Genomic DNA, 14,220 nt, shown 5'->3' with positions numbered 1-14,220 from the left:
ATATGATCAGTCCACAAAACTCTTGAATAAAGATTATATTTAGGCAAGGAAAGAAAGTGTCACCTAGCATAAAAGTTAAAATTTGACAAAATCTTTCTGTATTAAGCATCACAAAGGACATTTGTTAATCTTATTTTTCATTTTATGAAAGCAGTATATTCCATATTTCACGTTTACAAGTCTTGTAAAATATCTTGCATCAGTACATGGAAACTTAAAACCCATTGTCTTCTGCCGGGTAGGACTGGGTGTCATCAGCTGATTTGAGGTCAAATCTATTTCATGGCATGTCACCATGGCACAGTGACAGTGGAATGGTAAAACATACAGTTGGATCTTGTACACAGAGTTGAATCTCTACAGTGTTTTGGATAATAGGAGAGACATTCCACTTTCTTAAACACAGGAAGTAACCAACAGCTGAATTATTGGAAGGTAGTGCTAGTGTTGAAGCTGCTGGTTTTTAAAAGCAGTACTGAGATTCTGAGAAGACTGGTCAGTATATTTTTTATCATGTTTACAATTTGGATGAACAAACATTTTCCAGCAAATTTACAGGTGGGAAAGGCTTTGGGAGGTGAAACCAGGTGGTAGTAAGCAAACTTGTCCCCATTTTTACAGGCAGGTCAGTCCTTGCAATGCCCCAGAAGTTTTTCTGGTTTCTGTGCCACATTCAATTCACTCATCTTGGCTTAACTCATCTGCAGTTTCTGCCATTACTGGGTCAGCTTGCAGTCAAGACAACTTCTTGATTTTTTTCTATATTACCTCCTCTTGTTTCTTCTTAATGGGAGGACTTATTTATGGGGTGTAATCTTGGCATTCAGCTGAAGAGATTCTTTACGCAGATTTCTAGAACTCTTTTTTCCTGTACTCTGCTCCACAGATTCCAGCTACTCTTCCCAAACTCCCATCTGTAGCTCAGCAAGACTCCTGTGCTTTGCTTGGTTCTCTCCCTTTGCCATAACAAACTACATCCACACGGAAGTCTAGGTGATTATAGGGCTCATCTCACTTGTTTCTCTTAAGGATCACAGTTGTGTGTTGCATGTTGTCCAATGTCTGAATAGAGTTGTTTCATGCATTACACTGTTCAATTTTCTAGTTTACATGGGTGCGATGGTCAAGTACCAGTTAGGCTGCCATAGCTGTAAGTGCATGTCCACTTAGGTCATCAGTTTTAGTTGTCAAGGAATCCATTATGACCTAAAATCCAAAAATCATTCCTTTGAAATAATCAGACTTGCAGAGCAAGGGTACTACATGGAGTGTTATTTTGAGGCAGATTAATTGTTTCGGGCATCAGCAGTATGTTGCGTTTCTTCCTCAACCATCCATCTACTGTCTTCCTAGAACAAAGACAATATTGAGTTGAAGGGATGCTGCAGCAGGTGTGAGATGATTGGAAAGTTGGTTCAAAACGAGAGCCGATCCCTACCTTATCTTCCTCCCAGGTTGGGAGATAAAGGGGGCTGGAAACGGAGAGAATTTGGGAAGAAAGGATGTGTGGAAAGGTGGAGTTTCTATCCACCACTGCCTCTCCCACTGTGCATATTGGGGCTCGGGGGTTTAGTGGTAGCTGGCACTGACCAAATTGGGCCTGCCCTAACAGTTAAGGTAGGGATGAGTGGACAGGATTTGTTCCCATTCTTTTGGTTGGTAGTTGGCATCTTTACTGCACACTTGTAAGCTGGAGGATAGTGGCGATGACAAGAGCTTCCTGAGGGGCTGAGAATGGTGTGGAAGGGAATTGTAAACTTTGTTTGGGTCCAGCAAGACATTAGAAGGTTAACTTGAAGAATAAGCTAACATGGCAGTCCCAGGAAGTCATGCCACAGATCTGTGTCTAGAGAATGTGGGCACTGATAGTCCTTGAGCATGTGATGCAACTACAAATTCATGGGCTCTCCTGCACCATGAAGCTACATGCAAAAGCCTCTGGACATCACCTGTGTCAAAAGAACAAATCAGGAGGACATGAACAGTTGTGCCAGTTTAGGGTCAGCCCAGACAGCTAGAAACAGGGTATCTTCAAACTTGACCAAGCACATATCTGTACATGGATCAAGAGGCAGTTGTTTGAACAGAACAAGGGGATACCGCATGGTTTGAAGTCAGGAAAGGTGTGTGTTGGGGTTGTATCCTTATGCTATACCTAGTCAATCTATATTGAGCAAATAATCAGAGAAGCTGGAGTATACGAAGAATGGGCATCAAGATTAGAGGAAGACTCATTAACCTGCACTATGCAGATGACACAGCCTTGCTTGCTGAAAGTGAAGAGGACTTGAAACGATGAAGATTAAAGACCACAGCCTTCAGTATGCATTACACCTCAGCATAAAGCAAAAAACTACCACAACTGGACCAATAAGCAACATCAGGATAAATGGAGAAAAGATTGAAGATATCAAGGATTTCATTTTACTTGGATCCACAATCAACAGCCATGGAAGCAGCAGTCAAGAAGTCAAAAGACACGTTGGGCATGTCAGCCACAAAAGACCTCTTTTTAAAGTGTTGAAAAGCAAAGATGTCACATTAAGGACCAAGGTGTGCCTGACCCAAGCCATGGTGTTTTCAGTCACCTCATATGCATGTGAAAGTTAGGCAGTGAATAAGGAAGACAAGAAGAATTGACACCTTTGAATTGTGTTGGCAAAGAATATTGAATATACCATGGACTGCCAAAAGAACAAACAAATCTGTCTTGAAAGAAGTGCAGCCAGAATGCTCCTTAGAAGCAAGGATGGCAAGACTACATCTCACATGCTTTGGACATTTTATCAGGAAGGATTGGTTCCTGGAGAAGGACATCAAGCTTGGTAAAATACAGGGTCAGTGAAAAAGAGGAAACCTTCAACAAGATGCCTTGACACATTGGCTGCAACAGCGAGCTCAAGCATAGCAACAATTGTGAGAATGATACAGGACCGGGCAGTGTTGCGTTCTGTTGTGCATGGGATCCCTATGAGTTGAAACCGACTCAGTGGCACCTAACAACAAGAAAAAATATTAAAGCCCACTTCCTGGGAGCAAATTAGGATGACCAACTGTCTGGTTTGCCTGGGGCTGAGTGATTTTTGGAGACTGAACTTCCAAGTGCTAAAACTGGGAAAGCCCTGGGCAAATTGGGGTAAGTTGGTCCCCCTAGGATGAATCAAGTTGAAATATTTTAGGAATTTTTAGACTTTGAAATTCCACATTTTTTCCCAAACCTAGAAATGAATTTAAGATACAGGTAACAAAGGAACTGGCTATATGATGCAACATTCAATTTTTCTCAACTGGCATACCTGTAATGTACTGAGTGGTTATTTGTGATACTTTGGTAATTACTTTAAAAATTAAATTGATCAAAAATGCATAGCTCTTTCTAAAATACTAGGAAGCACAACTGTATTCAGTTAGCCCGTTGATTTAAGTAAAATTTTTCCTTGGCAATAGTATTTATTCTAAGCATTTGCAAATTATCCCAATGATAACTGCGAATGTCTTTTAAAATTTAGTAGATGTTCATCTTATGTAACCAAAAACCTGCAAAATATCAAATTACAAAAATATATAATGGTATAGCTGTTTCAGTGTTAAAATGTCTCAAGTTTAAATTTAAAGTCCATCGAAGTTATATTAAATGGCTATATGTGTGTACTTCAGTTTAAGAACACCTGATTTACCCCAGTCACTGAATGTGTAGACTAGTTTTCTAATTTTTCACTTTAATACTTTGGGAAAATTAGACCCCTGTCCTCAAATACATTCCATTCTAGCCAACCTAACTGTTAAATCTATAAAATCAAACACATGCACCTTCCCACTTGGGAACAGCTTCTTCTGTAACCAAAGAACTTCTCTTGGTACTTTGTGCTGCTTAGGAGTGTCATTTGGTCCTTTGGTTTTTATCCAGCTGGTACATCATTACTTCATAAACTGAGAAGACATCTGCTTTATGATTCCTATTCTCCTCTTCAATTGAGACTCTACCCCAGCTGCTACTGGCATGACAGTGGAGTGAGGGAAATCGCCACTCTACTTCCACTGCCAGCCCCTTATGAAAAGAAAAAGGAGAGCTAATGCATCCATTCTCATTCCACTCCAGGGCCACTCCTCCAGCCTTGATTTGTCCAGCCTTTCACCTATGGAATCTTAATATTTCTATCCCCAGCACCTAGGATTAAATGTCCTTCTTGGTTGTGAAACTCAGTTCAGTCTTTTGCTTAGGCAGAGCCCCACTAGTAGCATTTTTTAAAAATGCTATTAAACAGTTGCTTCTTGAAATGCACAGTATGATGGGGGATATAATGGTTACAAAGATACAGTGCCTGTCATAGATGGAGTTGTGTCCCCCCAAAAATTTGTGTATCAAGTTGGTTAGGCCATGATTCCTGGTATTGTGTGGTTGTCCTCCATTTTGTTATTGATAATAATTTTCCTATGTATTGTAAATCCTAATCTCTGTGGTTAATAAAAAAAGATTATGTTAAAGAGGATTAGAGTGGGTTGTAACACCCTTGCTAAAGTCACATCTCTACTCCAATGTAAAGGGAGTTTCCCTAGGGTGTGACCTGCACCATCTTTTATCTTACAAGAGATGAGAGGAAAGCTTAGCAGAGAGCGGGGGACCTCATACCACCAAGAAAACAGTGCCAGGAGCGGAACATGTCCTTTGAACCTGGGGTCCCTGCACCTGAGAAGCTCCTTGACAAGGGGAAGGTTGATGACAAGGACCTTCTTCCAGAGCCGACAGAGCCTTCCTCTGAAGCTGGTGCCCTGAATTTGGACTTCTAGACTACTAGACTGTGAGACAATAAATTTCTCTTTGTTAAAGCCATCAGCTTGTATTTCTGTTACAGCAGCACTAGATGACTAAAATGGTGCCTATGTGAAAGCCTGATTGGTGCGCAAAAGGGAAGGGCAGAGCAGAAATAAGGAACTATTCCTCTTAATGTTCCAAATGAGAATCTCTTAGATTTATGCAAGCTGTGTATTGGATAGTTGGTCCTGGTGAAGGAAACGCTTCTTAAATCCCACTAGAGAAGTAGAAGTAGGGTTTGTCTTCCCTTGGCCTAGAAAACTGGTTAAGATAACATACAGCGGGCAGAATAATGGCCTCCAAGAAATTCCTAGGTCCTAATCCCCAGAACCTGTAAGTACATATTTTACATGGTACATGGGACTTGACAAATGTGATTGAAATGAAGAGATTATCCAAATAGGCCCAATCTAATCACAAGAGTTCCTAATACTGGAAGACGGCAGATGAGTGTGTCAGATAAGATGGAAGGAGAGATTTGAAGCTACCGTTGATCAGCCATTACTGGTGGAGGAAGGGGGGAAGAAATGGAAGAAGATGGCCATGAGCCAAGGAATATGGGTGGCCTCTAGAAGGTAAGAACCACACTCACCTGATAGCCAGCAAGAAAACGTCAATCTCAGTTATGCAACTGCAAGGAACTGAATTCTGTCACCAACCTGAATGAGCACGGAAATAGATCATCCTCTTAGAGCCTACGGATAAGACTGCGACCCTGTGAACACCTTGATTTTAGCCTCCTGAGGCCCTTGTTAACCTATAGAACTGTTTAAGGTGATAAATTTGCATGGCTTAAACCACCAAATTGGTGGTACTTTGCTATGGCAGCAATAAACTAAGACAGCCACTTTAAGTTGATTCCAACTCTTGGCGACCTTATGTACAACAGAAAGAAATGTTGCTTGGTCCTGCATCATCAGGATTGCCAGCAAGTTCAAGTCCTTTGTTGCAGCTGCTATGCCAAGCCATCTCACCAAGGGTCTTCCATGCCCTCACCTGGCCCTCTACTTCAAGCATGATGTCCTCTACCGATTGATCCCTCCCATGATGTGTCCAAAACAAGCGAGTTGGACAGGGTTCTGTTATGATTCATGAGGTTTTCATCTGTTAATTTTCAGAAGTCAATCACCAGGCATCTTCCCTAGTCTTAGTCTGGAAATTACACTGAAACTTGCCCACTGTGGGTGACCCTTCTGTTATTTGGAATATTGGTGGCATAGCTTCCAGCATCATAGCAACACACAAGTCACCACAGTATGACAAATTGTCAAACAAGTGATGGAGAAAACAAAAGCTGCGAAAACCAAACCCCCTGCTGTCAGTTCCGACTCATAGTGTTCCTATAGGACAGGGTAGAACTGCCCCATAGAGTTTCCAAGGCTGTGAATTTTTATGCAAGCAGACTGCCACATCCTTTTCCTACAGAGTGACTGGTGGGTTTGAACCACCAACCTTTTGGTTAGCAAGCAAGCACTTTAACCACTGCACGATATAAATTCAGATATAAGGTGTATGTAGTGGGAGAGGTGGAGGAAGGAGAGAAGCTTTTAACTTTATGAAATCAAAATTCTTAGAAAATCTTGAAAGTGCTTTGGCCATACTTTAGGAATCAGAATGGAAAAACTATATCACAGAATCGACGGCACTGGGGTTTTTTTTTTTTTAAGTGGGCCTGGAAAGATACCAATGACAACACAGAAGGAAAGTTAATGGCCAATGAGTGAGAATTTTGCTCTTTCTGCTCACCTCAAAGAGCCTAACTTTGCCCATCACCTCTTCTTGGAAGCCAGAAATGAGGATGGCAGAGGAAGAGGGTTGGAAGGGAAAATCCTCACTCTACAGCTCATTAAATTCATTGGAGAGAGATTGTTCTTGTTAAAGGCCTCATGTTCAGTAATTTTTATTGCATCCAGCTAACAAGATTTACGTACTTGTGTATTAGATTTTAACTACTTAAAAAAAAAAAAAAAAAAGACTTCAGTAAAACAATGAACAACCATGCCTGAAGAAAAATATATTATCAAAATTTAGCCTGAATAGAGACTCTAGCAACTTGAGGTCACCTATACTAGGTTATAGATAACATGAAGTCAAAGTCAAAATGGGGAAGGAAAGGTTTAAGTGTCTGAGCTTGAGGGCTTATTTCTTTTTATATCCTAAAGTCAGTATAAGTTCTGTTTTGTGAAAAAGATGATTAGTTGTGTCCCAATAACTTTTTACCTTCTTTAGAAAATAAATGCCCTATGTTAGAGGACACATGGCCGTCCAATTCAAGACTCAATTCAAGATTATATTTCCTAGTCTCATTTGCAGCTAGCTGTGGCCTTGTGGTTAGATTCTAGTTTAAGGCATAAAAATGGAAATATGTAAGTCCTTATAGAAAGGTCATCTCTCTCCTGCTTGGAATTCGGACCTAATGGCTTGAGCAGCAACAGCTGTCTTGCACCATGAGTTGATTTTAGGAATAGAAACTATACAAGTATAAAACAACATAGAAGAAGCTTGAGGTTTCTGACGGTAATGAAACACCTACCAGCCCAGCCCTATATTGAATACTTACGGAATTCTTGAATTTTTATATTGTTTGACATCTTATTTTGGATTTCCTTGTTTCTTGCAGTTGAACCTAACCCTATATTCTGTTTACTAGCACACATACCTGGGAATGAACAAGAATTGGCTGTAAAATATTATTTACTCTCTACACCGAACACCTAATACTTTTTATTGGGCACAAAAGTTGCTGTTGAGTCAGTTCCGACTCACGGCAACCCCATCTGTGTCAGAGTAAAACTGTACTCCATAGGATTTTCTTTTTTTTAAAGCAAAAGAAAGTTTTATTCGGCATGTATTCAAAAAGGCAAAAGTTAAAAGCAGACAAGCATGTTGCTACAGGCATGTCTGCCCGAATCCAAAGAATGTTACAGAATAAGCAAGAATGGGAAAATGGACAAGCGCGCTGCCACAGTAATGTCTGCTCGAATCCAAAGAACATTACAGAAGCATTAGTATATATTAATGTTACAAATGGGCAAAACCATTGAAAGCTTCAGCTTTTCACAGATTGGCTAGAAACTGGGATCCTACATTTTGAATTGTCTTTCTTAACAATTATTGGTACAGCTTTCAGTAAGGACAGTCGGGAGGGTCTTTACTGGTCCAACAGCTTTTCTATTCACTAAATGCTAATAGAAGAAGAGTGGAGAAAGTCTTGTGTTCTGTTTGATTGGCTTATGTGAAAGGTTCTCTGAAAGATATTTGCCAGGATTATCCTAGCTACTGTCTTTATACCTCAGGGCCCAGTCGATAGGTCCTTGTGAGTCCAGCCAGAGGGTTTTCAATGGCCGATTTTTCAGGAGATCACCAGACCTTTCTTCCGAGGCACCTCTGAGTGGACTCAAACCTCCAACCATTTGCACCAGCCAGGGGCTCCTTTTATTGGACTAAAACCAAAATAAGCCCATTGTGGTAGAGTTGATTCACACTCATAGCAGCCCTGTAGGACAGAGTAGAACTGCCCCATAGGGTTTCCAGGGCTATAATCTTTACAGAAGTAGACTGCCACATTATTTCTCCCGGGGAGCGGCTGATGGATTTCAACCGCCAACCTTTAAGTTAGCAGCTGAGTACTTAACCACAGTGTTTAAAACCATATTTGTTTCCAGAATTAGATACTAGTGATAGTTGTACCATATACTAAAAATACACTAAATACCACTAAGTTGTATACTTTTAAAAGAGTGAATTTTATGGCATGTGAATTAAATCTCAGTAAAGCTGTTATTTGAAAGAACACATGTTAAAATGAATCATGCAATGATAAAGTACTAGTGTTTAAAATATTTTGAATAAGCCTTATATTTAATGAAAATCACCACTTCTGTGGGATATGAGATTTATTAAACAAATATCTGATATATAAAGCCTTAATCCAGATGGTTTAACTTGTGACAATTCTGATATCCCCCTTTACGTTTGCTTCTATCTTATTATTATTCATTTCCAGATTCAGGTTTTGCATTACTTTGGAGAGCATATTATCATCTTTCTTGTCTCCTGAGGCAGCCCCTTTGTTGAGAGCTTCTTCTGCTACAATGAAAAACTGTTCAGTTGGTTGAAGAATGCTTACTCCATAGCCATTGTTGTTATAAATATGATTGTTAGTCATCTTCAACTTGGGTGCAGGAAGAACCTATTAAATTATTCAAAGAAATTAGTTTTTCAGTAATTTTTAGAAAAAGATAATATAAACGAACACATCATTAAACATTACTCTAGAACTTCTTGGAAAAACAGCTTTCTTTAAAACAACTGAAACTATCTCGGTTTTGAACAAGTGCCGTTTTCCTCACAATGATTAATATTTAACTATAAAATATTTAATGAGAAAATAGTAAATGAAGTTTCCACTTTATCTAGAAATAACTGATTCTAGATGCTGGGGATACAGCAATATCCCATGAAGCTGACTTCTAATATAACATGATGAACATGAAAATAAATAATTTCAGATAAGGATACGTGATACGGAGAAAATAAAATTGGGCGATGCAATGGCATGACTGGATAGGGAGAGGGTTCCACTTGACTGGAGTGTTCTTTACAGGAAAGACTTCTTTGAAAAGGGAGAATTATTTTCAAACATGAATAATGAAGTGGCCACCTTAAGATCTAGAGGAAAAGTGTTTCAAGGTAAAGATCAGCAAATACACAGGTCCTGGAACAAAAACAAGGTTGATAAGATCTGGGAACACAGGGAAAGCCAGTGTAGCTGGGGTATAATGTAGGAGAGGAGGAGCTGGAGACAGCGGGGGTGAGATCTTGTCAGATTGTAGAAACCATGCTTATTAAACTTTCATGTAGATATAAATCGCCTGGGAATCTAAAAATCAGATTCCGATTCGGCGGGATAAGGCTCAAAATTCAGCACTTCTAACGAGCACCCAAGCGATGCCAGTGCTGCTGGTCTGTGGGTCACACTCTGAGTAGCAGGGTTGTGGTTCTCAAAGTGTGATTCTGACTAGTGGTAAAAGTTATTACCAGAGAACTTAATAGAAATGCTAATTAAAAGGCTCTACCCCAGGCCCACTGAATCAGAAGCAGGGGTTAGTGATTCTGATGCATGCTGAAGTTTGAGAACCACTGAAAAATAAAGACAAAAGGATATTTTAAGGTAAATCAAGGATTTCACAATTGCCCCCACGTTGCTCCAGTTTACTCTTTGCACCTTATTTTCAACGAATTATCTGGCTTAGTGTCCAAAATCATGCTAGACTGAGGGGATAGTTCTACTAGTAATACATAAAATTCAAGTTCTACCCTTAAGCAGTTTGTAAACTGAGGAGACGGTGTACATTCATTAAATAATAAAGAATTAAAAAGTAAACTAGAGTTCTAGGGAAAAATGTCATTAACCACACAAGCCTAGAGAGGCCCTAGAAGGGTAGGATTTGGGAAACAAAGGAATGGGAAGGCATTTCACCTGTAAGTTATTGCTATTAATGTTTTGATTGGTTAGCTTAAAATCTTTTATGCAACTTTGAAAGTTAGACTTAAAATGTTTCTTCTTCTTTTCTCTTAATGTGTTTTACTTTCCAAAATGTATTACACATCCTACCCATAAAAAATCTAAAATACTTATTATTGCTCATCCGTGGACCAACAGGATTGGCATCACCTGGTAGCTTGTTAGAAATCCCAGACCCACCGAAGCAGAATCTGATACTTGTATTTAAAGTTATTTGCTAAAATAATCTGAGTGCCAATTAACAGATGAATGGATAAATACACTATGGTACATATACACAATGGAAAGCTAAGCAACAATAAAGAACAATGATGACTCTGCAAAACATCTCACAACATGGATGAATTTAGAGGGCATTATGCTGAGTGAAATAAGTCAATCACAAAGGGACAAATATTGTATGAGACCACTATTATAAAAACTCATGAAAAGGTTTACACACAAAAAGAAACAATCTTGGATGGTTAGGAGGGAGGAGAGAGATGGTGAGGGAAAGACACTAAATAGGCAATAGATAAACGGTAACTTTGGTGAAAGGTAAGACAGTACACAATATTGGGGAAGCCAGCACAACTTGACCAAGGAAGCATCATAGACACATCCATACTCCCCAAGGGTCCGAATTACCGGGCTGAGGGCTGAGGACCATGGTCTCGGGGGACATCTAGCTCAATTGGCATAACATAGTTTATAAAGAAACTTCTACATCCTACTTTGGTGAGTAGTGTCTGGGGTCTTAAGAGCTTGTGAGCGGCCATCTAAGATACTTCACTGGTCTCACCCCGTCCGGAGCAAGGGAGAATGAAGAAAACCAAAGACACAAGGGAAAGATTAGTCCAAAACACCAGTGGACCACGACTACCACAGCCTCCACCATTCTGAGTCTGGCACAACTAGATGGTGCCTGGCTACCACCACCAATTGCTCTGACAGGGAACACAATAGAGTGTCCTGAACAGAGCTGGAGAAAAATATAGAACAAAATTCTAACTCACAAAGACCAGGCTTACTGCTCTGACAGAGACTGGAGAAGCCCCCAGAGTGTGGCTCCCAGACACCCTTTTAAGTCAATACTGAAGTCATTCCTGAGGTTCACCCTTCAGTTAAAGATTAGACAGGTCCATAAAACAAAACGAGACCAAATGGGCACAACAGCTCAGGGGTAAGGATGAGAATGCAGGAGGGAACAGGAAAGCTGATAATGGGGAAACCAAGGTCAAGAAGAAGAGAGTGTTGACATGCGGGGTTGGCAACCAATGTCACAAAACAATATGTGTATTAATTGTTTAATGAGAAACTAATTTGCCCTATAAACCTTCATCTGAAACACAATAAAAAATAGTTTGCTAAGAATTTAAGTTGAAATTATCAAATTATAAGACTAAAATTGTTTCCCATCATTTTAACCATATTTTAATTACTACTTGTGCTATTGTTTTTTTCCAAATCAATGATGATAAGGTATTTTAAGTTTTATATTGGACATGAAAGCTTGGAACAAGAAAGGAATGGAAAGGCTAAATTGTAAGACTAAAATTAACATTTCATTACCTATTCTAATAATTATTTCAATTCTTTTATAAAGAAATAGGAGAGTACCTTCATATTAACTCCACCTAAGGTGCTTTTTGAACTGTCACTGGTTCTGAGGTTATTACAGTGATGAATTTCATTCCTTTCCAAAATGGCCATGCTCCCAGGATACAGTTCAACACCAGCACCCTGCAAATTAAAAGTAAATAAAATATTCTACACAACACACACACGAATAGCTCCAAAATTTTTGTTAGACTTGAAAACTGTAATTCAATGTTAGCAATCTAAATGCTTACGTTACATGAAAATATATGATAGTGCATGCAGCAATTTATTATAGAAATTATGTTAAAAATATTGAAAACTAAATATTTATTGTCTGTGTTAGAGAATGAGTAAGCCTAGACGGAAGGTTGAGGTCATACAGTCCATTACCTTGCCCTCCAACCCAAATGAATCCCCTAGAAGCAAGTCCAAAACCTCATTAAGCAAGTCTTTTTCAATAGTTATCAAAATTTTTTCATATCCAGTTTACATCTCTCATAATGCCGCTAAAGTCTATTCCCTCATTTAGTGGAAATTAAGAAAAAGTGATTCTAAAAAAAAGATTCTTTTGTTTTCCTGCTTTAATCTTTTTTTTTCATTCATTTTTCTATTCCTTTAATGATCTTCGTGATTGTTATCAGAGCACACTCAAGTGTGCTATGTCCTGATTATTTAGAGGTTGTCAGAACTTATCACAATACCTTATAATAATGCCTGATAGCTTATAAGTACTTGTTTCTTTTAAAATAAACCATCAAGTAACTAACTCTTCATTTGTATTATAGCCACTGAATCCTAGAATTTTTAAAGATTACATGTAAAACAAAGCTAATAACCCCTTACTTTGGACTTAGGCAGTTCACCTTTCCTAAGTGTACTATGACACCCTTATACTTGTCCTCATTTTGTTTATTTCTATCAGCTTCTAAGTCTAAGTAATTCTAATTCCATGCAAAGATCCAAAGATGAAGAAATTGCTACGCTTTGTTTGCACGTTAATATCACTCAGGGTTGGTAGGTCTAGTCAGACGAAGTTGTAGTGTTTATGGGATGAAATACCTGGGCTCCAGTAATTTCACTGTCTGTAATGGTCAAAGCAGCCCCTGTGAGAACGCACACTCCTGTTCCTTCACATCTTAACAGACAGTTTTCTAGAGTCATGTGGCCAGACTCCACCACCACAATACCGTCAACTGTCCCTTGTTGTATCAAAGACAGATGCATTAGTTTCACATTGTCAGCTTTGGACACCACAAAACTGTCATGAGAAGGTTCCGAAGTAATCATAATTTCCTCTCTGTTTCCAACTCCTAATTCACGGGGACAAAAGCATACAGTTAAGTAAGTAATCCCAACTTCTAAAGCCTTTATTCAATTCAACAATACTTGTTACTACTTTTTAAGTTTTTCTTTTTACATATGCTTTTACTACGTTACCATTATTCAGTTGTTAACAAATAGATACTGAACTATAACATTACCTTTTGTCCTTATTTTGATGGCATGATGGGAAAAATCTAGGTTTGTGATCAATCTACATTTACCTATGTTATCTATTCAACATGCTCGTTTCATTGTATACGTGTGTAAATCTTATAACCAGCAGTCATCTACAAAATATCTAAGATACAAAGAATACATCATTCCATGATTTGGTTTCAAAACCGTAATAAATTACCATAACTGAATAAAAGAGTGGCAGAGATTCTTGAATTAGTTCAAAAGGTTAATGTAATCGTACTCATAAATTTACTCTACAGTAGGCAACGCAATCTAAATTTAACATCAATACAGAAATACGGTATTAGATCCTAAAAAAGGTTATAATTTTTTAAATTACAAATATGATCCTTATTACCCATACTGTCCAGCAGAATACTTATTACAGCCATCAAAATCTAGTGAAAATTTCACTTAGTTTTTGAATTAATAGGCAAACTTTAATTAACGTGTTGTCTTTTGACCAGTGAAAATACCCTTATTTCAAAGTAAAAGGGCAGAATTAAAGTTACTAAATATGTTCGGAATCTAAAATAAATCTAGCTAACTGCTTTTCTTCTTCCATTTTAGTAAGTTTGCATGTGAATTAGCTTTTCTGAGAAAATACTACTGATCATATTTTCATGTGGCCGTAGGAAACTCGACGGGGCAGTTCTACTCTGTCCTATAGGGTCACTATGAGTCAGAATCGACTCGGCAGCAGTGGGTTTGGTTTGGTTTTTGCTTTAACATCTGAGTTTTCCTAGTAAAGTGATAGGAAGAACAGTGGGAATAGAGGAGAAATAAGTAGTTTGGGTAA

The 14,220-nt window shown here is 38.7% G+C and overlaps 1 protein-coding gene and 1 pseudogene across 1 annotated transcript in view; both read right to left on the bottom strand.

Moving 5' to 3' along the window:
• Nucleotides 1–254: 254 nt before the first annotated feature.
• On the bottom strand, nt 255–5,830 carry LOC111750909 (zinc finger CCCH domain-containing protein 14-like; annotated as a pseudogene).
• A 2,679-nt stretch (nt 5,831–8,509) lies between these two features.
• Nucleotides 8,510–14,220, bottom strand: part of SHCBP1L (SHC binding and spindle associated 1 like) — a 45,070-nt gene continuing 39,359 nt past the window's right edge. Inside the window, exons 8-10 of the mRNA XM_003410852.4 lie at nt 12,981–13,231; nt 11,940–12,062; nt 8,510–9,005 (exon numbers count right to left, since the gene is read on the bottom strand). Coding sequence (XP_003410900.1) covers nt 8,754–9,005; nt 11,940–12,062; nt 12,981–13,231 — 626 coding nt within the window. The 3' untranslated portion in view covers nt 8,510–8,753. The remainder of the gene's footprint in view (nt 9,006–11,939; nt 12,063–12,980; nt 13,232–14,220) is intronic.

Source organism: Loxodonta africana, chromosome 25 (assembly GCF_030014295.1).
Source record: "Loxodonta africana isolate mLoxAfr1 chromosome 25, mLoxAfr1.hap2, whole genome shotgun sequence".
NCBI lineage: Eukaryota > Metazoa > Chordata > Mammalia > Proboscidea > Elephantidae > Loxodonta > Loxodonta africana.
Note: the sequence above shows the minus strand (reverse complement) of the source record. Positions and strands in the feature narration are given on the sequence as shown.